The sequence below is a fragment of the Xyrauchen texanus genome, chromosome 12 (assembly GCF_025860055.1).
Source record: "Xyrauchen texanus isolate HMW12.3.18 chromosome 12, RBS_HiC_50CHRs, whole genome shotgun sequence".
NCBI classification, from domain to species: Eukaryota; Metazoa; Chordata; class Actinopteri; order Cypriniformes; family Catostomidae; genus Xyrauchen; species Xyrauchen texanus.
This window is the reverse complement of record NC_068287.1, coordinates 46,542,900-46,563,572: the sequence shown is the minus strand read 5'-3', so window position 1 is coordinate 46,563,572 and position 20,673 is coordinate 46,542,900. Positions and strand designations below refer to the sequence as shown.

General features: G+C 42.3%; 1 protein-coding gene across 3 annotated transcripts; it reads left to right on the top strand.

The window, feature by feature from the left end:
* Positions 1 to 385: 385 nt before the first annotated feature.
* LOC127652417 (ubinuclein-2-like) lies at positions 386 to 19,758 on the top strand. Of its 3 annotated transcripts, XM_052138545.1 has the most exons (16): positions 386 to 889; positions 2,587 to 2,703; positions 4,750 to 4,851; positions 5,047 to 5,178; positions 5,274 to 5,371; positions 8,248 to 8,713; positions 10,518 to 10,556; positions 10,781 to 10,851; positions 10,926 to 11,162; positions 11,390 to 11,500; positions 11,660 to 11,803; positions 11,987 to 12,037; positions 13,985 to 15,182; positions 15,359 to 15,554; positions 19,059 to 19,127; positions 19,248 to 19,758. In XM_052138545.1, the coding sequence occupies exons 1-16, from the start codon at positions 614 to 616 to the stop codon at positions 19,292 to 19,294; spliced, it is 3,354 nt and encodes a 1,117-aa protein (XP_051994505.1). In that variant the 5' UTR covers positions 386 to 613; the 3' UTR covers positions 19,295 to 19,758. The 3 variants fall into 3 exon arrangements, with proteins under 3 accessions (XP_051994505.1, XP_051994506.1, XP_051994507.1); XM_052138546.1 differs by lacking the exon at positions 10,518 to 10,556; XM_052138547.1 differs by lacking the exon at positions 19,059 to 19,127.
* Positions 19,759 to 20,673: the final 915 nt, after the last annotated feature.

The following is a 20,673-nucleotide window of genomic DNA, read 5'->3' as shown; positions in this document are numbered from 1 at the left end:
GAGTGTGACTATTTTGTCTTCAGTGTATTATTGATGTAATATAGGAACTAAGGTTAAAATATCAAAATACACACCTTTGACAAAAATGTATGGCGTTGGCATTTAGACTGTTATCGAAAAAACTAAAATGAAAAATAAAAAAATATCTCGAATGTCGCACAAGGGTTAATACTGATGGGACAAATCATTGTGATCGATTTCTACTCTTCTGTTGTGTGTGCTTCTCTGAATTTCCCGCGGAGACGACCCCGCCCTCTCTCAATGCGTGTCATAAAAGAGGCGTAACCCGGAAGGCGCTGCTACGTCTGATTGGTCCTCCTGCGTCTCCGCGAGTGCTGCGCATGCTCAGTGACCCCGCAGCCCCATTCTGTATATACTGCTGATGAAAATGGCCGCCACAGATAAAACTGAGGTTTCACTGAGAGAAACAAAAACTACATTCACACTCGAGTAAACTGAACAAATTCGACCCGAATGCTGTCAGGAAATATCAAACACTCTATACAGTGGGGTTAATTATTTTGGTGTCAGAATTAAAGCGTTGTGTAGAGTATAGCTCGCGCGTGCACGCGCTTGTGTGTGTGTTCGGGCTCGAGCGGAACCGGAGAGTCCAATGGCGGACCCGAGAAAAGTCCCGTTCGTCACCCTCACCTCATACAGCAACACACCGGCGCCAGAGTCCAAGAAGCGGCGGCGGGAGGACGAGGAGAATGAGCCGAACCCCTCCCCTGTCGGTTCTGCTTCTGTTGGACTGTTCGGTGCGGCGAATCCAGCAACGGAACCTGGCGAACCCAAACCAACCGTCCGACTGAACCTGAGCCTGTCCGAACCTAGCGAACAGAAATCCGCAGAGTTCAACTACAGCGAGCTCTTTCACACCAGTGTGCAGGTGAGAGAACTGAAAGCGCGCAGATTCTGCTCATGAGGATACTAGAGATGGAAGCAGCAGTTGAGTTAGTATGTAGTATTAGCACAGTAGTTACAGTAAGTAACTCGGACTCAGACATGGGTAATGTGTAACTAGTAACGGAACGCAGATTACTTCCAAGACTGCTACATTTGTAATAAGTACTAGAGCCCGACCGATATGGATTTCTGAGACCGATAATTCACTGGTTACCGATATGGTGGCCGATATAGTTAATTTTTGAACTGGAATGAAAACAGACTTTTCTATGTGCATTGTGCCCTGATTTTTCACCGATATGACTATGCAAAGGTCAATATTTTTAACAAAGAATATTTGACATTATTGTTATACATTGTCAACAAATTCTAGAAATGAACATTGAGAAAATAAAGATACAATAAATAGTAGGGCTGATTGTCAACCAAACATGAGTCGATGAGAAGAGTCTTGGTCCACCATGTTTTGATTGGTCGCTGAAAAAAACAAACTCCACAGGAAACGGATGAACGCCGGTATTAGCGCTGGTTGGATGCTAGCTGGTATTATGTGGTAATTTTCGTTAAGCAGGGTTAGGGTTAAGCCTACACAATAAAGCAGACACCTTGATTTCAAACTTTTAACTTTTATTTTTTTATTATTTTATTTTAACAAAAAATTCAAATGAAACTGGAAAAAAATAAGTGCAATTAAAATGTGTTGTTCAACTAAGATGGTTTTACAGCAGTTGTGAAAGTCTCTCTGGAAAAGAACTGATTTCATCAGTGCATTCTCTACCGGTCGGGAATTTCGTTATCTGGGAAAATGCATCATTTGTGTGAATAAATTTGCTTTGTTCCCTCCTTCACGATATATATATATATATATATATATGTGTGTGTGTAAGTAACCACATTTCCATTTACCATCAGGCAAGAAACCTCTTAACATGCTGGCGGAAAATTACTTGGCTAGACATAAAAACAAATATAAATGTAAAAATAATCATTATAATTATGATAATAATCACTGAAATATAAATCATGGTTCGAGGTGAATATGTTTGTATTATGTTATATATTGTGTATTATTTTACAGGCTGCAGAGTTGCGTTCACAATGAACTGTTCTGTAGTGAACTGAACTCAAAGCACCTCCTGAGATGAGACGTCTGAGGTCATTCGTAGCACTCATAGACGATACTGACGATACTGTACTTGCAAAATAAAATATTCAGCAGACTAAACAAAGAAAGAGTGAGATTCTTCAGACTGCACGCCTCTGTACAAACAGTGTGTCACACATGCACATAGACGAGTGTTTCTTTAAGCATGTGTCTTTGTGTTTACGGCAAATTATAATATTAATATAGTCCATTAATGGGAAAACGAGCCAAATTTTGTCTTGACATTGTCAAAGGTATCAGCTGTAGCTGATCACTCTGGCCATCGTCCATCTTCTCTTAAGATAACCAATCGTTTTACTGTCAATCTTAGCATCTTAAAGGCGCACTCAGTATATTTTCCTCATGTAGACACACTGCATCTAAAAAAAAATATTCAAGACAGCTAATGTGGAGTCAGCTCAGCATATCTGTAGATTAAATGTTATGTGCAGTAAATTAACTTCATTAGAAATTGATCAACTACAACACGACGTCTCTTTTGGCTCTATCTGAACTATTTAATTTGTGTCTCAAAGGCGAGGAAAGTTCCTCAAGGGCTCACAGCTGCTCTGGACCCCAGTGACCCGTTTGCAGATGAAGATAAAGAGAGACAGGAAGTTGAAGCTCTGGCGAAGAAATTTGAGAGCAAATATGTAAGTATAGGCTGCCGGTTAAAACAATATGCCGGTAGAAATGTCAACCGATACAAATGTTTGTGTATCGAAGCACAGATCAGAAAACACATTATAATCAGAGGTTGTGCAACAAATAATGATGGTGCGTTCACGTCATGTCGGAATGATCGTATTTACGATGGTGTTGGTAATAATTCAGTTTTACTTGAGGATATTGACTGCAGTTTAGTATGTATTTATTTTGTACATTAAGAATAATGATCATTTGTCAGAAATGTCTATTATTAGTTTATTATTAGCAGTAACTTTAATTATTTTTTCAGACATATTTGAATCACTTTTCTATAAAAATGTGTATGTTGTTATATATTATTATTATTAAGCCAAAATGACAACAATATTGCGATTATAGATGTTAGCTTGTCTCGCCTAGGGATGTGCGAGACTAGTCGACTAAACGGTTCTGATGCTGCTAGTCGTCACTGTAATTACTAGTCTGTCTATATCTTTCCCCATTAAACTGTTTTGCATTTTTACACATTTACATTTGGCTTTATATTACAAATTCTGCTCTTAAATGACTGTCATATTAATGTTACACATTTTAAATATAAATATCCGGCTGCGCGTGATTCGTCCCTGTCTCACTCGCGGCACGCAGAAAAATGTCCTCTTGCAAGACCAGCAAAGTAGCTTTGGAAGTCACTTCGGTGGTGGTGCGGGAAGCGGATTTCCGAGTCGTTGGCTTGCAAGTCCTTATGGATGTTTGTTTAAATCTGTGCATGCTTGGATGTTATTTTCCCGCAGAGCGGTCTTTTTCAAGCGCAGGTTAATCGCCTCAGGTTAGTCGGGTCCTGTCTTTCATCGGACCTTGTTGACCAGTTAATTTTGTTAATCAAAAACTAGAAAATGACTATTTTAGGCTAGGTATGCGAATGATCAAGAAGGCTATTTTCAACGACTGCTTAACTGGATAAACCCTTTTATTCTGTGTGCACGACATGTTTAGAACAGTACATTCGTTTTATTGTACATTTCTCACAGGCCTATTTTTTCATTTTGTTTTTACATCGTAACAGTTACCGTTTAACGTTATTTTTATTTTATCCCCATTTCTCCCAATTTGGAATGCCCAATTCCCACTACATAGTAGATCCTTGTGGTGGCGCAGTTATTCACCTCAATCCGGGTGGTGGAGGACAAGTATCAGTCCGCGCATCTTATCACGTGACTCGTTGTGCATGACACCGCGGAGACTCACAGCATGTAGAGGCTCATGCTACTCTCCACGATCCACACACAACTCACCACACGCCCCATTGAGAGAACCACTAATCACCACCACGAGGAGGTTACCCCATGTGACTCTACCCTCCCTAGCAACCGGCCAGTTTGGTTGCTTAGGAGACCTGGTTGGAGTCACTCAGCACGCCCTGGATTCGAACTCACGACTGCAGGTGTGATAGTCAGCGTCAATACTCGCTGAGATACCCAGACCCGCCATTTTTAACATTCTTAACCGACAGCTTTCATATTAGATCATAGTCTAATGCATGTCCTGAAATACACGCAATGTTTCAGCCCATTTATTCTCTCTCGTAGATTTGGCTTATCTGTTTAATATTTTCAACAATGTCCTGACTGTTTAAATATGTTATGTTACTTGGTTATTTCCATTTAGTAAGGCAATTAGTGTTGCTCTATTGGTCCTGCACTATTCATTCAATTGTTTTCAATTATTATGCCTTTATTCGCTAACGTTGATTCATTAAATGCATGCCATGTTCTATATTTAATTCATCCTACAATGATGATAACGCAAGTCAAGCATGTTGCAGACAAAAGCCCCTAATTTACCGTCGGTTTTGGCTGTTGGAAGTATTTTTAATGGGTCGCATAAATACACAATTGAGGGTTTCTCTCTTTTTAGACTAGTAGCACATCCCTAATATTGCACATCCCTAATATTGCCCAACATTTACGGTATTAATCATGGTACATGTCACATTTTTATAGCTTATTAGTTGATTTGTGGAGTCAATAGTTAGACTTGTTTATTCTCAGGGAAATGGTGGAAAGAAGAAAAGAAGGGACAGGATGCAGGATCTCATCGATATCGGTTACGGCTACGATGATACCGATCCATTCATCGACAACTCAGAGGCTGTGAGTATGAGGAAAAAATGGATTGATCTTCATGAAGCAGTTCACTGTTGACTATCTCTTGTTCAGCTCTTATTAGTGGTGTTTTCCAAGTCAAGCATCAATGCTGCTATTTCTCTTTGTGTTAATGATTTGAACGAGCCCCTAACACTAGCTATGCAGGTGTTAACATCGAGTCTCTGTTCTGTTTCTCTTCAGTATGATGAGCTCGTTCCTGCATCTCTGACCACTAAACTGGGTGGTTTCTACATCAACACCGGTACACTGCAGTTCAGAGCCGCTTCTGAATCCGAGGGAGAAAATGGACGAAAAGACTCCAACCATATAAGGGTGACTGAGCTGTCTGTTTGTTTTATCGGTGCTTATGTCAGAATTTATTTGTTGGAGTCAATGGACTGATGATTTTATTTAACTCTGATTTGCAGAAAGATGGAGAGGAACGAGTGATTAAGAGGAGGAAGAAGAAGCAGGTTGGAGGTCTAGAGGAGAAAAAACCCAGGAAATTCAAAGTACCAAAGCCAGGGTGAGCGTCATATACCGTCACAAACATCACAAATCTTCTCTGCACTTAACTGTTCATTCTCTCAAGGAACTTCATGAGGTGCATCATGAGAAGCTTTTTCAACAGTATTGAAGGAGTTCATGTGTATGCTGGACAATTGTTAAAAAAATATATACTTTTTAGTGTTTTTGAAAGTCATACTAGGGCAGAAACGCTCAAAACGCCCTCCATACACACTGACGTTTTCAAGCATTTTCCTCATGTTTTTGGTCCACGCTATGGCATATGAAAACTCTTAAATCCCCTTACTATGCATGTGTACAAAGTAATATTTATCTTTAATACATTTACATTTATGCATTTGGAAGACCCTTTTATCCGAAGCAACTTATAGTGCAGTTATTACAGGGACAATCCCCCCGGAGCAACCTGGAGTTAAGTGTCTTGCTCAAGGACAAAATGGTGGTGGCTGTGGGGATCGAACCAGCAACCTTCTGCTTACCAGTTATGTGCTTTAGCCACTACACCACCACTGCCATCTGGATTGTTGTGGGGTTAATAGATCACATGACTGTGTCACATGACTACAAATACCTTTTCAGATATCTCCATCTTCCCCATCCACACTACAACGCAAAGACGGCATTTAAAATGTATCCACTTGGGAGAGCGTTTTCGAAAAGCTCAGTTTTTACTGTCAAAACCGCAGTTTTTTTTATGTGGACGGAAGGCCAAAACATAGAGAAAAATATTATTATTAGTGTAAACATGGCCTTAGATTAAGACATTCAGTTAAGCTTGTCCAGTCATTTGATTGGTATGGTACTTGTTTACAAACACAAGCACTTTATTTTTTTACCTTAGGCATGTCCACTTACCGAGCTATGTCCACTTATCGATGCCTACTGTCTACATGGGCGTTTGCCTTCTAAAGTAGGATCCTAACTGAGAGAAACCTTATAATTGACTCTTTTGAAGGAAACGTTCACCCTAAACCCATCGTTTACTCGCCTTTATGCAGTCTGAAATTTGAACGAAGATATGTGTATACAGTGAGGAAAATAAGTATTTGAACACCCTGCTATTTTGCAAGTTCTCCCACTTAGAAATCATGGAGGGGTCTGAAATTGTCATTGTAGGTGCATGTCCACTGTGAGAGACATAATCTAAAAAAAAAATCCAGAAATCACAATGTATGATTTTTTAACTATTTATTTGTATGATACAGCTGCAAATAAGTATTTGAACACCTGAGAAAATCAATGTTAATATTTGGTACAGTAGCCTTTGTTTGCAATTAAGCGTTTCCTGTAGTTTTTCACCAGGTTTGCACACACTGCAGGAGGGATTTTGGCCCACTCCTCCACACAGATCTTCTCTAGATCAGTTAGGTTTCTGGGCTGTCGCTGAGAAACACGGAGTTTGAGCTCCCTCCAAAGATTCTCTATTGGGTTTAGGTCTGGAGACTGGCTAGGCCACGTCAGAACCTTGATATGCTTCTTACAGAGCCACTCCTTGGTTATCCTGGCTGTGTGCTTGGTCATTGTCATGTTGGAAGCCCCAGCCTCGACCCATCTTCAACGCTCTAACTGAGGGAAGGAGGTTGTTCCCCAAAATCTCGCAATACATGGCCCCGGTCATCCTCTCCTTAATACAGTGCAGTCAGCCCTGTCCCATGTGCAGAAAAACACCCCCAAAGCATGATGCTACCACCCCCATGCTTCACAGTAGGGGTGGTGTTCTTGGGATGGTACTCATCATTCTTCTTCCTCCAAACACGGTTAGTGGAATTATGACCAAAAAGTTCTATTTTGGTCTCATCTGACCACATGACTTTCTCCCATGACTCCTCTGGATCATCCAAATGGTCATTGGCAAACTTAAGACGGGCCTTGACATGTGCTGGTTTAAGCAGGGGAACCTTCCGTGCCATGCATGATTTCAAACCATGACGTCTTAGTGTATTACCAACAGTAACCTTGGAAACGGTGGTCCCAGCTCTTTTCAGGTCAGTGACCAGCTCCTCCCTTGTAGTTCTGGGCTGATTTCTCACCTTTCTTAGGATCATTGAGACCCCACGAGGTGAGATCTTGCATGGAGCCCCAGTCCGAGGGAGATTGACAGTCATGTTTAGCTTCTTCCATTTTCTAATGATTGCTCCAACAGTGGACCTTTTTTCACCAAGCTGCTTGGCAATTTCCCCGTAGCCCTTTCCAGCCTTGTGGAGGTGTACAATTTTGTCTCTAGTGTCTTTGGACAGCTCTTTGGTCTTGGCCATGTTAGTAGTTGGATTCTTACTGATTGTATGGGGTGGACAGGTGTCTTTATGCAGCTAACGACCTCAAACAGGTGCATCTAATTTAGGATAATAAATGGAGTGGAGGTGGACATTTTAAAGGCAGACTAACAGGTCTTTGAGGGTCAGAATTCTAGCTGATAGACTGGTGTTCAAATACTTATTTGCAGCTGTATCATACAAATAAATAGTTAAAGAATCATACATTGTGATTTCTGGATTTTTTTTTTTAGATTATGTCTCTCACAGGCGACATGCACCTACAATGACAATTTCAGACCCCTCCATGATTTCTAAGTGGGAGAACTTGCAAAATAGCAGGGTGTTCAAATACTTATTTTCCTCACTGTATATCCATACAATGCAAGTCAATGGGGATCCAAAAAAAGACACGAAGGCAGCATAAAAGTAATCTGCATGACTCGAGTAGTTTAATCCATGTTTCTGAAGATTTTAAAGTGCTCTGGGCATGCTTCAAGCGCTAGGAAGTTTAATCGAGCTTCAAATCATGATCGTGCCAAGGCGACTGCAAGATTTATAAGGATACGAATTAATTTCCTTTGGCTGTGTTTCACCCCGTCACTTTCTTCTGTTCTGTTAGAGTTTCGTCTCTGAACCGTCCGGAAAAGAAGAAGAGGAAGAAGCTGATGAAGGATTCGCTCTCTCTAGCGGCCATGATCCGCCGGTTCACACGTGAGAAAGAGGAGATGAGAAAGAAGACCCCGACGAATGCCGTGAAACTCAATGCCGCACACGCTCAAACTAACGCTGTCACCCCTGGCAACGACCTGTCCATGGCTGACCTGAACGCTGACCCGGCGGTGATGTCACTGCTGGGTGGGGCCACAGAGAACGATATGCTGCAGGAATTGATGGGAGATCTAGACTTCGGGTTGCTGGACTCTCCTCAACCGTCCAGTCCTGGACAGGGCGAGAACGGATCCGTGGCGGCGGCTCAGAAAGCGGGGGTTGTGGGCAGAGTGCAGAAGACTGGGTTGATGCCCCCTCCACCCCTTCCCACCAGCCTACCTGCCCCCCTCCTTAAACGCATTGAGGACCTGCAGGCGGTGAGTGCCGTTTCTGTCTCAGTTTAACTCATCAGTTGGTTTTCTTACCACCTGCTCACATGAGTTTGCTTCATATACAATGAAACTTTAAGGGAAAATTACTCCACTACATTAAAAAATGACTGTGTTACAGTGCAGGCCAAAGTATACTTCGGGTATATCACATCACACGAGCCAGTCTCCATCTCTGTTAATCAAACACATGAAGATACGTCGACTCGTTACCGCCAAATGGCGAGTTGATTCCTCAAAATCCGCTTTGTTTCTTCCTCGATATAACATGTCTACATACACCGAATATTTGGATGATATGACATATAACAGAATCATAACTGTCTATGAAGCTGTTGAACTATTGTGTACTCTGCGTGCAGGACCCTTAGAGATGGCATCCACTAGACCCTTTGACGCAATTAAGTTCATTGTGTGTGAGCTGCGCACCATTAGTGAGTTAGAAAGAAATAATTCTGTTTTGTTTTAAACTTATCTAGTTCATTGTAAGTGCATAAAACAACATTAACAAAGTAATGAACCTGATATCAACAGCAATGACATTGCCAGGTCCGATTATGAGTATATTAAAATGTAATTTAATCCAATTACAAGAACTTGATTTTTGTAATCTGGTTACATAATCCAGATTACATGTAATCCGTTAATACCAGCACTGTTAACTAATGTAACCTGTTGTTGTGCACCCCCTTTTTGAGCACAAACCATGAAAATGACACACCTGAATTTAAATGGTTGTATGTATGGGACCCTTTGGAGTTTGGACACAGTTGTAGTATCATTTGGAAGAAGACACTTTGGGCTTTATTTCTCAAGTTTTAGAATTAATATATGTTGTTATTTTTAAAGTTAGAGAAGCTGAAGTTTATAGTAATGGAAATATTTTGTGCTAAACATAATAATAAAAGTGCCAAGACAACCCAGAAATACAAAGTTCTCAAAGTCACGAGTCTAAAGATGAAGATGATTTAATAATAAATGAGTTCCTGCAGCTTTTTTCTCTGTAAAATCTCTGGAAGTGTTCAGAGTAAAATTAAGCTCCGCCTCTCAAAGACGACACTAAATCTGACGGCACTGCTCGACTATTATGAATAAAACTACGCCGCATTTTTAAAAATAGACTTATTTAGAGGGCACGCAAAACCATTTTAGAAAAAAAATCCTGCCCGTCCTCTGAGGGGCTCCATAGGGAAGCACCAAGACACCTAAACATTTTTTTTTAACTTGCATTTCAGGGCTTCCATAGTATTGCATTATATGTGTGCGCTCGGCCAAAAGAGTATACATTGAAAGGCTGAGCACTTTTTTATTGATTTGGGGTTAAATAAGTCCAGCACATTTTCTTGAAGGGTTTCATGCTGTTATTTGCTTGTGGAACACACATGCAGAATTTAAAAAAAACATAATGTAGCTCTTTTCCACACAAGAGCTAGTCACCACGGCTAGCAAGATCCAAAATGGACCCAAATAACGCAAATTTCTATTTTGCAAACCTTCTGAAGCAAAAGTGTACCTTTGCAGCTCTCAGATCTCATCCTCCATTTTGCATTTTCAAAGTGATGCTTCGCGTCTGTACACACGAGCACTTCTGGTGTTTGGCATTCATGACATTAAACTGGTCATGATGTGTTAAAATACAATGAACTGCAAACTGAATTTAAGTGAGGTGGTTCTGCAGTACGAAGGCTTAGAGATATTGTGTGTGTGTGTGTGTGTGTGTGTGTGTGTGTGTGTGTGTGTGTGTGTGTGTGTGTGTGTGTGTGTGTGTGTGTGTGTTATCTTATCCTTCCAGGCAGACTTCAGTGGAGAGAGCGAGCCAGCAGCAGGAGAGGTAGAGAAAAGTGTAGGAGGAAGAGAGTGTGAATGATATAAAGAAAAGAGAGAGAATAAAGTGAGAACGGATGTAGATTTGAAAGTCAGAAATCTGTATAAATGTCACAATTAAGACCAGGAAACATGTATTAAGAAAGTAAATTGGATCAGTTTTGATGTTGACTTCTGGGATCGTAAATGTAAAGTTTAAGTGTCTTTTAAAGTGATTTCTAAATGTTTTAGGCGTCTCGTCAGTTTGATGTTGAAGGCAGGAAGAAGTTCTTCACGCTGGACATGAACAACATCCTGCTAGAGTGAGTCCAGCTCGACCTCATTTTAATTTTATGCTTTTCACTTCCAGTCACTAAATCTCTGTCTCTCTCTGTAGTATTGAGCTGCAGGTGCAGGAGCAGCCGGCGTTAATGCGTACTGCTGTTTACTCCCATCTGGAGGCGTTTGTTCCGTGTAATAAAGAAGCTCTGCTGAAGCGTCTGAAGAAACTCAGTCTGAACATTCAGGACGACAGAATGAAGACGCCGCTGCTCAAACTCAAACTGGCCGTCTGTAGCGTCATGCCGGAGCAGATTGCACGCTATAACATGGACTGCATGGCCAAAGTCGCCAAGTAAGACTCAGAACTGGTGTTTACAGCTGTGAGAGATTCGAACGCCTGCATTGACAAAACGATTACACTGAGTTAGAAAAAGTACTTCATCAATAGCAGTTCAGGCCTGCAAACCAGGCCAAGTAAATGCTGATGAATGGAGCAGATTTGGGATCAAAGCCTATGAGGGTGTGATTAAATGTGTGTGTGTGTGTGTGTGTGTGTGTGTGTGTGTGTGTGTGTGGCAGGCAGCAGTCTGAGGACGGCGAGCGAAATGGCTCAGAGGAGGAAGATGAGGAGAAGCCTGGACGAAGAGTGATGGGACCCAGGAAGAAATTTGTGTGGGACGACAAACTCAGGTGAATCTTCAGTGTCGTTTGATCGACATTAACGCACACAATCATTACACACTCTTGTGATGCCTTTAAAGATGTAAAAAAAGTTCTTCCTGCGGAACACATGCTGTTAAAAAACCCTTGCCGTTAAGAAAGCATTTAAATAAAACGTGATGTGTGCAGGACTCTGCTGTGTAATCTGGTGCGTGTGAAGTTGGGCTGTTATGAGCTGGAGGGTCAAAGTTCACTCTCACCTGAAGATTACCTGAAGGTCTTCATGGAGACAGAGGTCAAACCGCTCTGGCCCAAAGGCTGGATGCAGGCCAGGTGTGTATCACACTGCACATTCATGAACACTCATGGCTGCAGCGATAATCTCCGATTTCATCATTTGTGGATTTATATTTTCCCATGTGATCTCCTATGAACAAGACCTGCATGAGTGATGAGTGGAATTTACATTTTTGGGGCATATTGCTGCAACTTCTTAAACTCTTTCTCTTTTTACAGGATGTTGTTTAAAGAGAGCCGTATGGCTCACAGTCATCTCACTGGAAACACGTGAGTTTTTCATCTTCTTTCTAATTCCTAAAACTTTGCCACAATATGGTCAACCTATATATTGTGTTGACAAGACAAACCAAGCTTCCACAACTTGTCAATATCAGGTGAAGAACCGCCATTATGTGTCTATTCAGCTGACGCTTTTGAAAAGATTTTGAACAAAGTCAGTCCTGCATCAGTTTTCAGCAAAAATATAAATTCTAAAAACCTGAGTATCACCGCGAGTATTGGCGCTGACTATCACACTTGGAGTCGAGAGTTTGAATCCAGGGCGTGCTGAGTGTCTCCAGCCAGGTCTCCTAAGCAACCAAACTGGCCCGGTTGCTAGGGAGGGTAGAGTCACATGGGGTAACCTCCTCGCGGTCGTGATTAGTGGTTCTCGCTCTCAATGGGGTTTCATGAGCTAATCTCCACTCTCCATGGGTTGCATTGAAAGCGGTTCGGTCTCAATGCCAAAAAGATGTTGACAATAGATCCATTCAAAATTTAGGATCAAGTATTATACATCAGCGTTTGTGAGCACGTGCACCCACGAGCCCGCAACGCTGGACCCGTATTTACGTGCATCAGTGGAGGAATATCTTAAAACGACCTTAGCATCATTATAAACGGGTTATTCACATTCACCTTGTCGTGTGTTTATTTACTGGGAGCTTTTGACACTTGAAGGGCTCTTGAAGCCCAGATGTTAAATTATGAAATGCCTCAACTCTTGCACTATTTCTATTAAACACAAATACAAATTGACAAACCTATTTAACAGAATATACACGTATAACAACTATCAGCACCACTGAATCACTTCACCAGTGCGTCTCAACTGGTTTTGCTTCAGGACTCATTAGACATCAAATCGTGACCCGAGACTGTAAAAAAAACAACCTGTGTGGCATTTTCTTTTATCTTGCAAGGTTTTCAAGTATAAGGGCATGTATTAAGGGCCAATATTTTTGCTGTTGATGTCAACCACAGTTTTCCCTCTACCCTGTTAAATGTTGATGAGCCTATTTATATATGAACCTGTTATATTCTATTTACGCCCAATTCCCAAAGCGCTCGAAGTCCTAGTGGTGGTGTAGTGACTCACCTCAATCCGGGTGGCGGAGGATGAATCTCAGTTGCCTCCACATCTGAGACTGTCAATCCGCGCATCTTATCACGTGACTTGTTGAGCGCGTTACCGCGGAAACATGGCGCATATGAAGTCTTCACGCTATTCTCCGCAGCATCCACGGACAACTCTCCACACGCCCCACCAAGAGCGAGAACCACATTATAGTGACCACGAGGAGGTTACCCCATGTGACTCTACCCTCCCTAGCAACCGGGCCAATTTGGTTGCTTAGGAGACCTGGCTGGAGTCACAACCTGTTGTATATAATATGTTGTTTATTTCCGGATATCAAACATCATTCAAACAGAAAATATATATATATATATATAGCGCATAGCACAATTTTGATATTTTTCTTCCTCCGTGCTGTTTGAGAGGTTGGACTTCCTCCATAGCACTTTAAACTAGAAATTTCTCAATAGAGTTCAATTGGTTTGCATCAGTGTTGTGGCTCTCTGCTATCAAGGGAAGCCTGCACGCCCGATGCGTTCCCACCAGAACAGACAATTGTTGCAAGAGGTTCCGCGATGGCTCGCACCAAACTTGTGCGAAAACCAAGCTTGAATCGTTCCGCGAAAACATCGCATTGTAGATGAGAAGCATATAAATTATGTTCTTTCCCTGTTGTCCGTTTTCGAACAGACCTGACAAGCCTTACATCAAGTATATTAATGAATCATGTGAAATGTCAGCATCTGCGCTCACAATTGTGCTGTGGTGCATATGAATGCATATAGGAGTACTACATATTGCAGCAGTCATATGTTGTATGAGTGTCTGACTGCTAGAACTGGAGTGAAGTTTAATGGTTTGTTTCATTTTGTCTTCAGCGTGAAGAAAAAGGTGTTACCTACTCCAAAAGCTAAACCCAAACCTCAGGATAGCGTTGTGGTCCAGCGACCGGCTGTCTCTGTTGATGACACAACTCCTCCTACGTCTGTCCCACAGCGTGTCCCTTCCCCTCCTGAGCCCATCTGTCTTTCGGATTCTCTTGACGAGGATCTGAGCCCTCCATCACTGGACTCAATTTCTCAGGCTCTAGCGATGCTCAGCAGTGCTGCTAAAGGTCTGGTTCAGTCTGATAGGCCCCCGGCCACAGACACGCCCAAACCGACCACACCGTCGTCAATGCACGCATCTCCACACCTACCGAAAAAACCCTCCCTGCCCCTTCCTCCAAGGATCATCTCGTCCTCTACATCTCCGTCCGTCCGCAGTGAGGGCGTTCTATCGCAAACACGGAGACATATGGTTATTCCCGCCCAGCGACCTGCCATGATCGCGGGTGTTAAGTCAGGTGTGTCTGCCGTGCCCTCTCCCCCAAAACCACGCCCACCACCAATGGCGTCGACTCTTCACGCCCCTCAGAAGATTTTGGTGGGCAAAACGGTGGTGGCCATGCCAACGGGTCCCATTAAAACCAGCAATAATGCCAATGGTCGAATGAGCCGTTTGGATACCGTTAGCTCATTGCCACAGTCGCGGGCGCACACCATTCTGACCTCTTCCTCGCCTTCAGTTTTAAACGTTAAAGCAGTTCAGCCTTTCCATCTGACCTCACCGTCACAAGCCAAAAACCAGCCTCGCGACTCGCCATCACCCTCGCAGCCTAAACAAACCCAGCACCAGCCTGGATTCATCACGCCTATGCAGGCCACCATCACCAAGTCACCCAACAACTCCAACTCACCCATCATCAAACTCACGCCCACTGCGACTCCTGTGCCAAGACAGCCCACGTTACCAAGCATGCACCAGCACACCGCCAAGAGCCCAGTGTTTCACTCGGTGGGATTCTCAGGGGGCAGTTATATCTCCCCCGTGGGGCGGAAGAATTCATCTCAGGGCAACAACATCTCCGGTCTCACCACGACAACCTCATCTGTTAACAAGCAAACGGCGACCAGCGCATCACCAGTGGCAGGGACGGCCAATCACAACCAGCGAAACAGACAAGTGGGAGGGGCCAGTCAAGGGGTGAAGACAATCACGTCAGTTTCCACGGAAACCGCTTCTCAGCTTGCACAGGTTTGAATCATGCTCTGTCCTGTTTATGGTGATATATATGTAAACACTCATCAGTGTTCTGGAGCTTAATCAGTGTATCGCTTATGTTGTGCACATGCCTTGTCACGTTCTGCTTGCTGTAAATTGTCCAGTATCTTTTAGGCTCAACATTGATGATGGTGTTTTCATATCTCCAGGTATCGTCCTCCAGTGCTTTGCTTGGATCAGCAAGTCCTTCTCTGCCTCTTGGTTTTGGGATGTTGGGAGGACTGGTTCCTGTCTCTCTCCCGTTCCAGTTTCCAAACTTGCTGAACCTTCCCTCATCTGTAGTGTCCACTACGGCCACCAGCGGCGCAACTAACCCCAGCGGCTCCGGCTTCAACCTGACTCAGAGTGAGTCGATGCACTCATTAAAAACCTGGTTAAAGCTCACAAGGACTCTCATGGGTTGATCGTTTAGGGTTAAAGTTTTTTGTACAATTGTGAAATTTTGTTTCTTCTCAGACGTTAATCAGTTTTAATGAAAAAACTGCTCGATGAGTTTTACTTTTAATAGTTTATACGCAATTAAGTTAGAATTTATCATTTTTAATATACTACATACTTTTATACTTTTAATATAATTGGGAATTTTAGAAGAAATGTTCCTTTAATTTTAATCTATTCTTTGATCTCAGATTTTTACATGATTTGTCATTGATCCTCGCAAAGAATTGCTAAAATATTCCTGATACATTTTCATTTATAACAGCTAGTCAAAGTCAGCTGTAAACTGATTATTAAAGAATTCAGACATATTTTTAGTTAAGTGCGTGAGTGAGTGCATGTGAGAGTGAGTGTGATCGTGTTGTGAGCTGTTTGCCCATTTTCTACACCACTAATAAAAAGAAAAAAATAACACCGAAACACAGATCACTGTTGGCGATATAGCTTTATTTAATCAATAATTAATGTTCATATAATACGGGAGCGTGACATGTAAATAAACACAAACCCCAAATCTGTCATTCTCGGTGCGGTCAGAGCCGCTTCAACCAGTCGCGGAAGAGACACAATCTGAGCGGGAGTCGAGACCGGGAGAGATTTAAAGTTCTGCCGGCTGATGTGCACGCTAACACGGAGACGCTCGTCTCCCCCCCGCTGTCTCACCCCTGCTGTCTGCAGCTCACAACATCATCATCATGATAGGATCAATCTTGTGTGAAAAATAGCACTAAAATTACAACAACAATCATATATATTTATGTTTTTGGTTAGACAAGATTGACAAATGCTTATTTATTGTTCTATTTAATTTAGGTGTAATATTGAGAAAATAACAAGTCTGCAGTAATGCAAAGATATTATTTAATTTTGTAAAAATATTTTAATTTGAAAACACTGCATTTATAGTTGCTGTTGTTTTTGTATGTTGGAGTTGAGAAATACACATTTCAGCATTATCAGTATCTATTTGTGCATTTTCCTTGATAACAAGCAAGTTAACTCATGATAACTTTTGTTTATTATATCGCAATATTAGCCTCAATAATCGCAATATGACATTTTCCCCAAATCGTGCAGCCCTAGTGTACAAGCATATGTATCTAACATAATTATATATTTTTCAGCTGGGCAGAATTATTTCTATTCTGATGTCAACCTCTGCCGTTTGCCATCTGATTATTGGTTTTTGTCCCAATCCTTTTACTCTTTCTTGATCAAACTTAAGTTTTACAATTAAAAGGAATGTCCTAAAAGTAATAGTCAAACTTAATAGTCAATTCTCTCTTGGCTCTCAACGAAGGCGGTCGCATTTTCTCACCCTCTCCCTACCCTTATCTTCCCTGCTTTGCTCCTCTCGTCATATCTAGTCTACTGTCTTGTACTTGAGAGACTCTCTCAGCACTGCTCTTCAAACTAAGTCATCATGGATTTGATCAACTGGTCTCTCAACGCAGTTGACACCATCTTCTCGACGAGAAGCTTGGGTTCGGGGGAACCTGTCTGCCCTGACGGAACGTTCGCAGCTGGCTACACGATGGACGCGTGGGAGAGGTGGCGGGTCGTGTGTCTGGCGGCTCTTTCCGTGGAGGACGTTGAAGATATCTACCTATTCGGTACCACGATAACAGGTCTTCTGCTGATTGGATTAGGCATTGCCCTGGTTTATCGAGGAGTTAAGAAGACGGTGACAGCTGTCCAAAGCCTCACAAGGCTGCCCGTCATGATTGAAACAGTGGGCAGAGCTGTCTGCACTCAGACTGGGTCTATGAACCAAAATACGGATAACATCATGGAGAAGCTCACAGCTTTGCAAAGGCAAATGGATCGTTTCAGAGACCAAAATGGACCAGGAGAATAGCCGTGTAAATTAGAATGCGGCTACTCTCCTTAAGACCAAACAATCCCAATCTTATCTGTTTCGCCGCCCTCAACCAGCACTGGCCTTGGCCAAGGCCGCTGTTGGAACAACAACTCCCCGGAAGAGCACTGCAGTGAGCCACTCTGCGTTCCTTCCCGACTCCCCAGACACCTGGTGATTGTTGACTATGTCTGGGACCTGATCAAGGTTGTCTCCATGGCAACTTGCTGTGTATCACTATGACAACCCTGCGGACTGAGGCACCTAGATTAGATGCTGGCATAGCGACTCTCCAGGCCTACACACACATGAACTCTTACACATATATACAGATATGCAATCATCCGCCCGATACCCTATCCCTCGCCTGCGCTTTGTACCCCCAGTCTGACAGGCGGGTCTGTGACCAGCGCCGAACATGGCTGCAGGTCCGGATGGCTGCTTGCCTGTGCTGGGCCACCTCCACCCCCCAATCCCTCCCCTGTTGCAAGTCTTGTTCATGTTGTAGAGTGTACTGATTATGTGCTAATGTTGCTGAGGTGTTTTTTTCCCTGTTCCCACACTGTACTTCTTAAGGAGCATAGTCTGGGGGCTGCCTTTTTTTTCTCCTCTCCTCATGTCATGCTGTATTTCTTCTAATTCCCTGTCTTCCTGTCCTGTCTATCCCCTTGTCATATGTATGTTTGTATGGACAGGTCGATGGCCAATTTCACTGGTTTACTATGTGACAATAAAGGACTACTACTACTACTACTACTTTTCATGACTCAGGCTTTGTTAAAAGTTTTGTGTGAGTATAGAATCGTGAATTCGTGAGATTAATCAATGATCAAAATCATCGTTAGTTGCAGCCCTGAACCTTTCTCAAAGTCTAAACGGGAGTTTGACTAATGGAAAGAACTAAACTCTGGCTATCCGCTGTTACAGCAATCGTGAAGCTGCGTTCACGATTCATATCAAGTGCTGCTTTGAACTCCACATGAAAAGCGCTTTGACAAAAACGTCTTGTGTGTTTTCGTGAGCGTTAATACTTGACGTGCTTCTGTGGTCATTAAAATAAGCCTTGCGTGGGGTGAAAAATACTTGATTTCTGTCACATCAAATAGCATTAACGGGTCCTTTCCCCATCACTGACATGGCTGGTGCGTGTGGGTGTGTGTGTGTGATGACTCCTGGCGGACACATTGCAAATGTTTCGCCCTAACGCCAGTTTTACCCAATTTGCTCTGCAGGTTTTTACATACAAGATAAAGCAGTGTTGATTCTAAAGCAGATGTCTCCGAAATGTTAAATTGTTAACCAGCATATTGCCCACCCCGAGTGTTGTGTAGAGGATGTTTTGTGGTGTATATGTGTGCGCTGGTATTTCCTGCTTGTTCGTTTCACTGTTGCTTTTGCTGTCCTTCATTGAGTTCATTCATCTTGTTGCTCATCTGCTTTTCATTGTCCTCTACTGAAACTGGGTTTTGCTGTCTATTTGTCTATGTGCCCTCATTTTTTCCATCCTGTCTCATGCGTGTATGTGTCTGTCTCTCTGTCCCGTCTCTCCTCAGATTTGTTAAAGGGTCTAATGTCAGGGACTCAGGCTGCTCTGCCGCCACACTTGCAGCTGGCTTTCTCAGGTAAACGCTGCCCAACGCCCCCCCGCTGGCTGCATGCTACTTTCGTTTGCTGCTGCTTCATCTTCTCTCAGGAGTAGTCGCTGTTCTGTTTATTTATGATAATTTTTTTGTCTGTTGCAGATGTCAAGCAAAGCCAAGGCGGGGATTTGAAGAGGAAGCCATTGTGACATCATAGAACTCGAGTGAGCTGAACTCTTGACTGCTGGCTGATCCAGGACTGACTCCGCCCACTTATGCATGATCTGCTGGCTGTCCAATGAGACAGAATTTTTTTTATACGCATTTGTACATATGTATCAATGTTTACACAGACTGACCTGAATCACTGTGGACAGGGAGGGCGTGTGTGTTTGCATGTTTTTAGCGCGCAGCTTCTGTAAATGCTAGTTTTTTAAATGCATTGGCAGTTTGAATAAGCATTAATGAATGAATGAATGAATGAACAAATTAATCCCTCCCTCTCTCCTACATAGGTCATTGTCGTCTCTGGTGCTGTTCAAGAATTAAGATGCCCCCTTTAAAATAAAAATGAACTGAACCAAATGTAAAGGGGCAGGAGGCTAAAAATTGTAATATACTTGAATTTTCAGGATTTGTTTACTTGCACTTCAGGACACAAATGAAATAAACATTCAGAAGCCTTAGTGAAAACATGTGAAAATTATTTTCCTTTCACCCCATAAGCCTATTTTACGTGTTTACAAGTAGAATATGTAGTGGATTACTTATTTTGAGTAAATGACCCAACAACCGTCAATACAAGACTCTCAGATGTCTTTGAGACATTAAATGTGCTGTAAGTGATTTTTAATTTTTTTATGGAAAGGCATGCAAAAAAAAGTGTCATGAGATATCTCACCGGTCTCTGTGACCGCATTAAACTTTGTAAACTGCAAACAAAAAACTGTTCTAGCGCTTTCTGCCAGTCAATCGTTTTGCGCGTTCTCAGTGTTGTAGTTGCAGCAAATAGGAGCATCGTAGGAACATGCTTTGTGTCGGTTTCAATGGTATCGGGGGGGTGTGGCTAAATCAACGTCTCAGTAGAACAGATAAAATCGCTTGCAGCACCTTTAATAAATTATAAGATGTTTAGCATGTGTTAGAATGCAATACCTTCTATTTTTAATGCTCTTAGACATCGAAACGACCCTTAAACAGAGACTGAATTGCCCAAACTGACCAGACATCGAAACGCCCTTAAACTAGGGCTGGGCATTATGGCCAAAATTGTTATTACGATAATCTTTTTCATATTGTTCGATATTGATATTTATCATGATATACATTTACACAATGCACTTTTAAATAAAAAAAAGTTGACTGAAGAAAAGAGAAAATTATTTCTAAACAGTCAAAATAATCTCTACAAAACTGCACAGGGAGTCCAGAGATGGCCAAAGCAGTGGAGTCTACGGGATCTTTCACCAAAATATTCAATCAGATTATCAATTGAAAATGAATGTTAAAAGATCGTTTGGTTGTTCTGAAGTATAGTGACAGCAGTCCAGTATTTGTTGGAATATTTTTTAATTAAAATTAAATATTT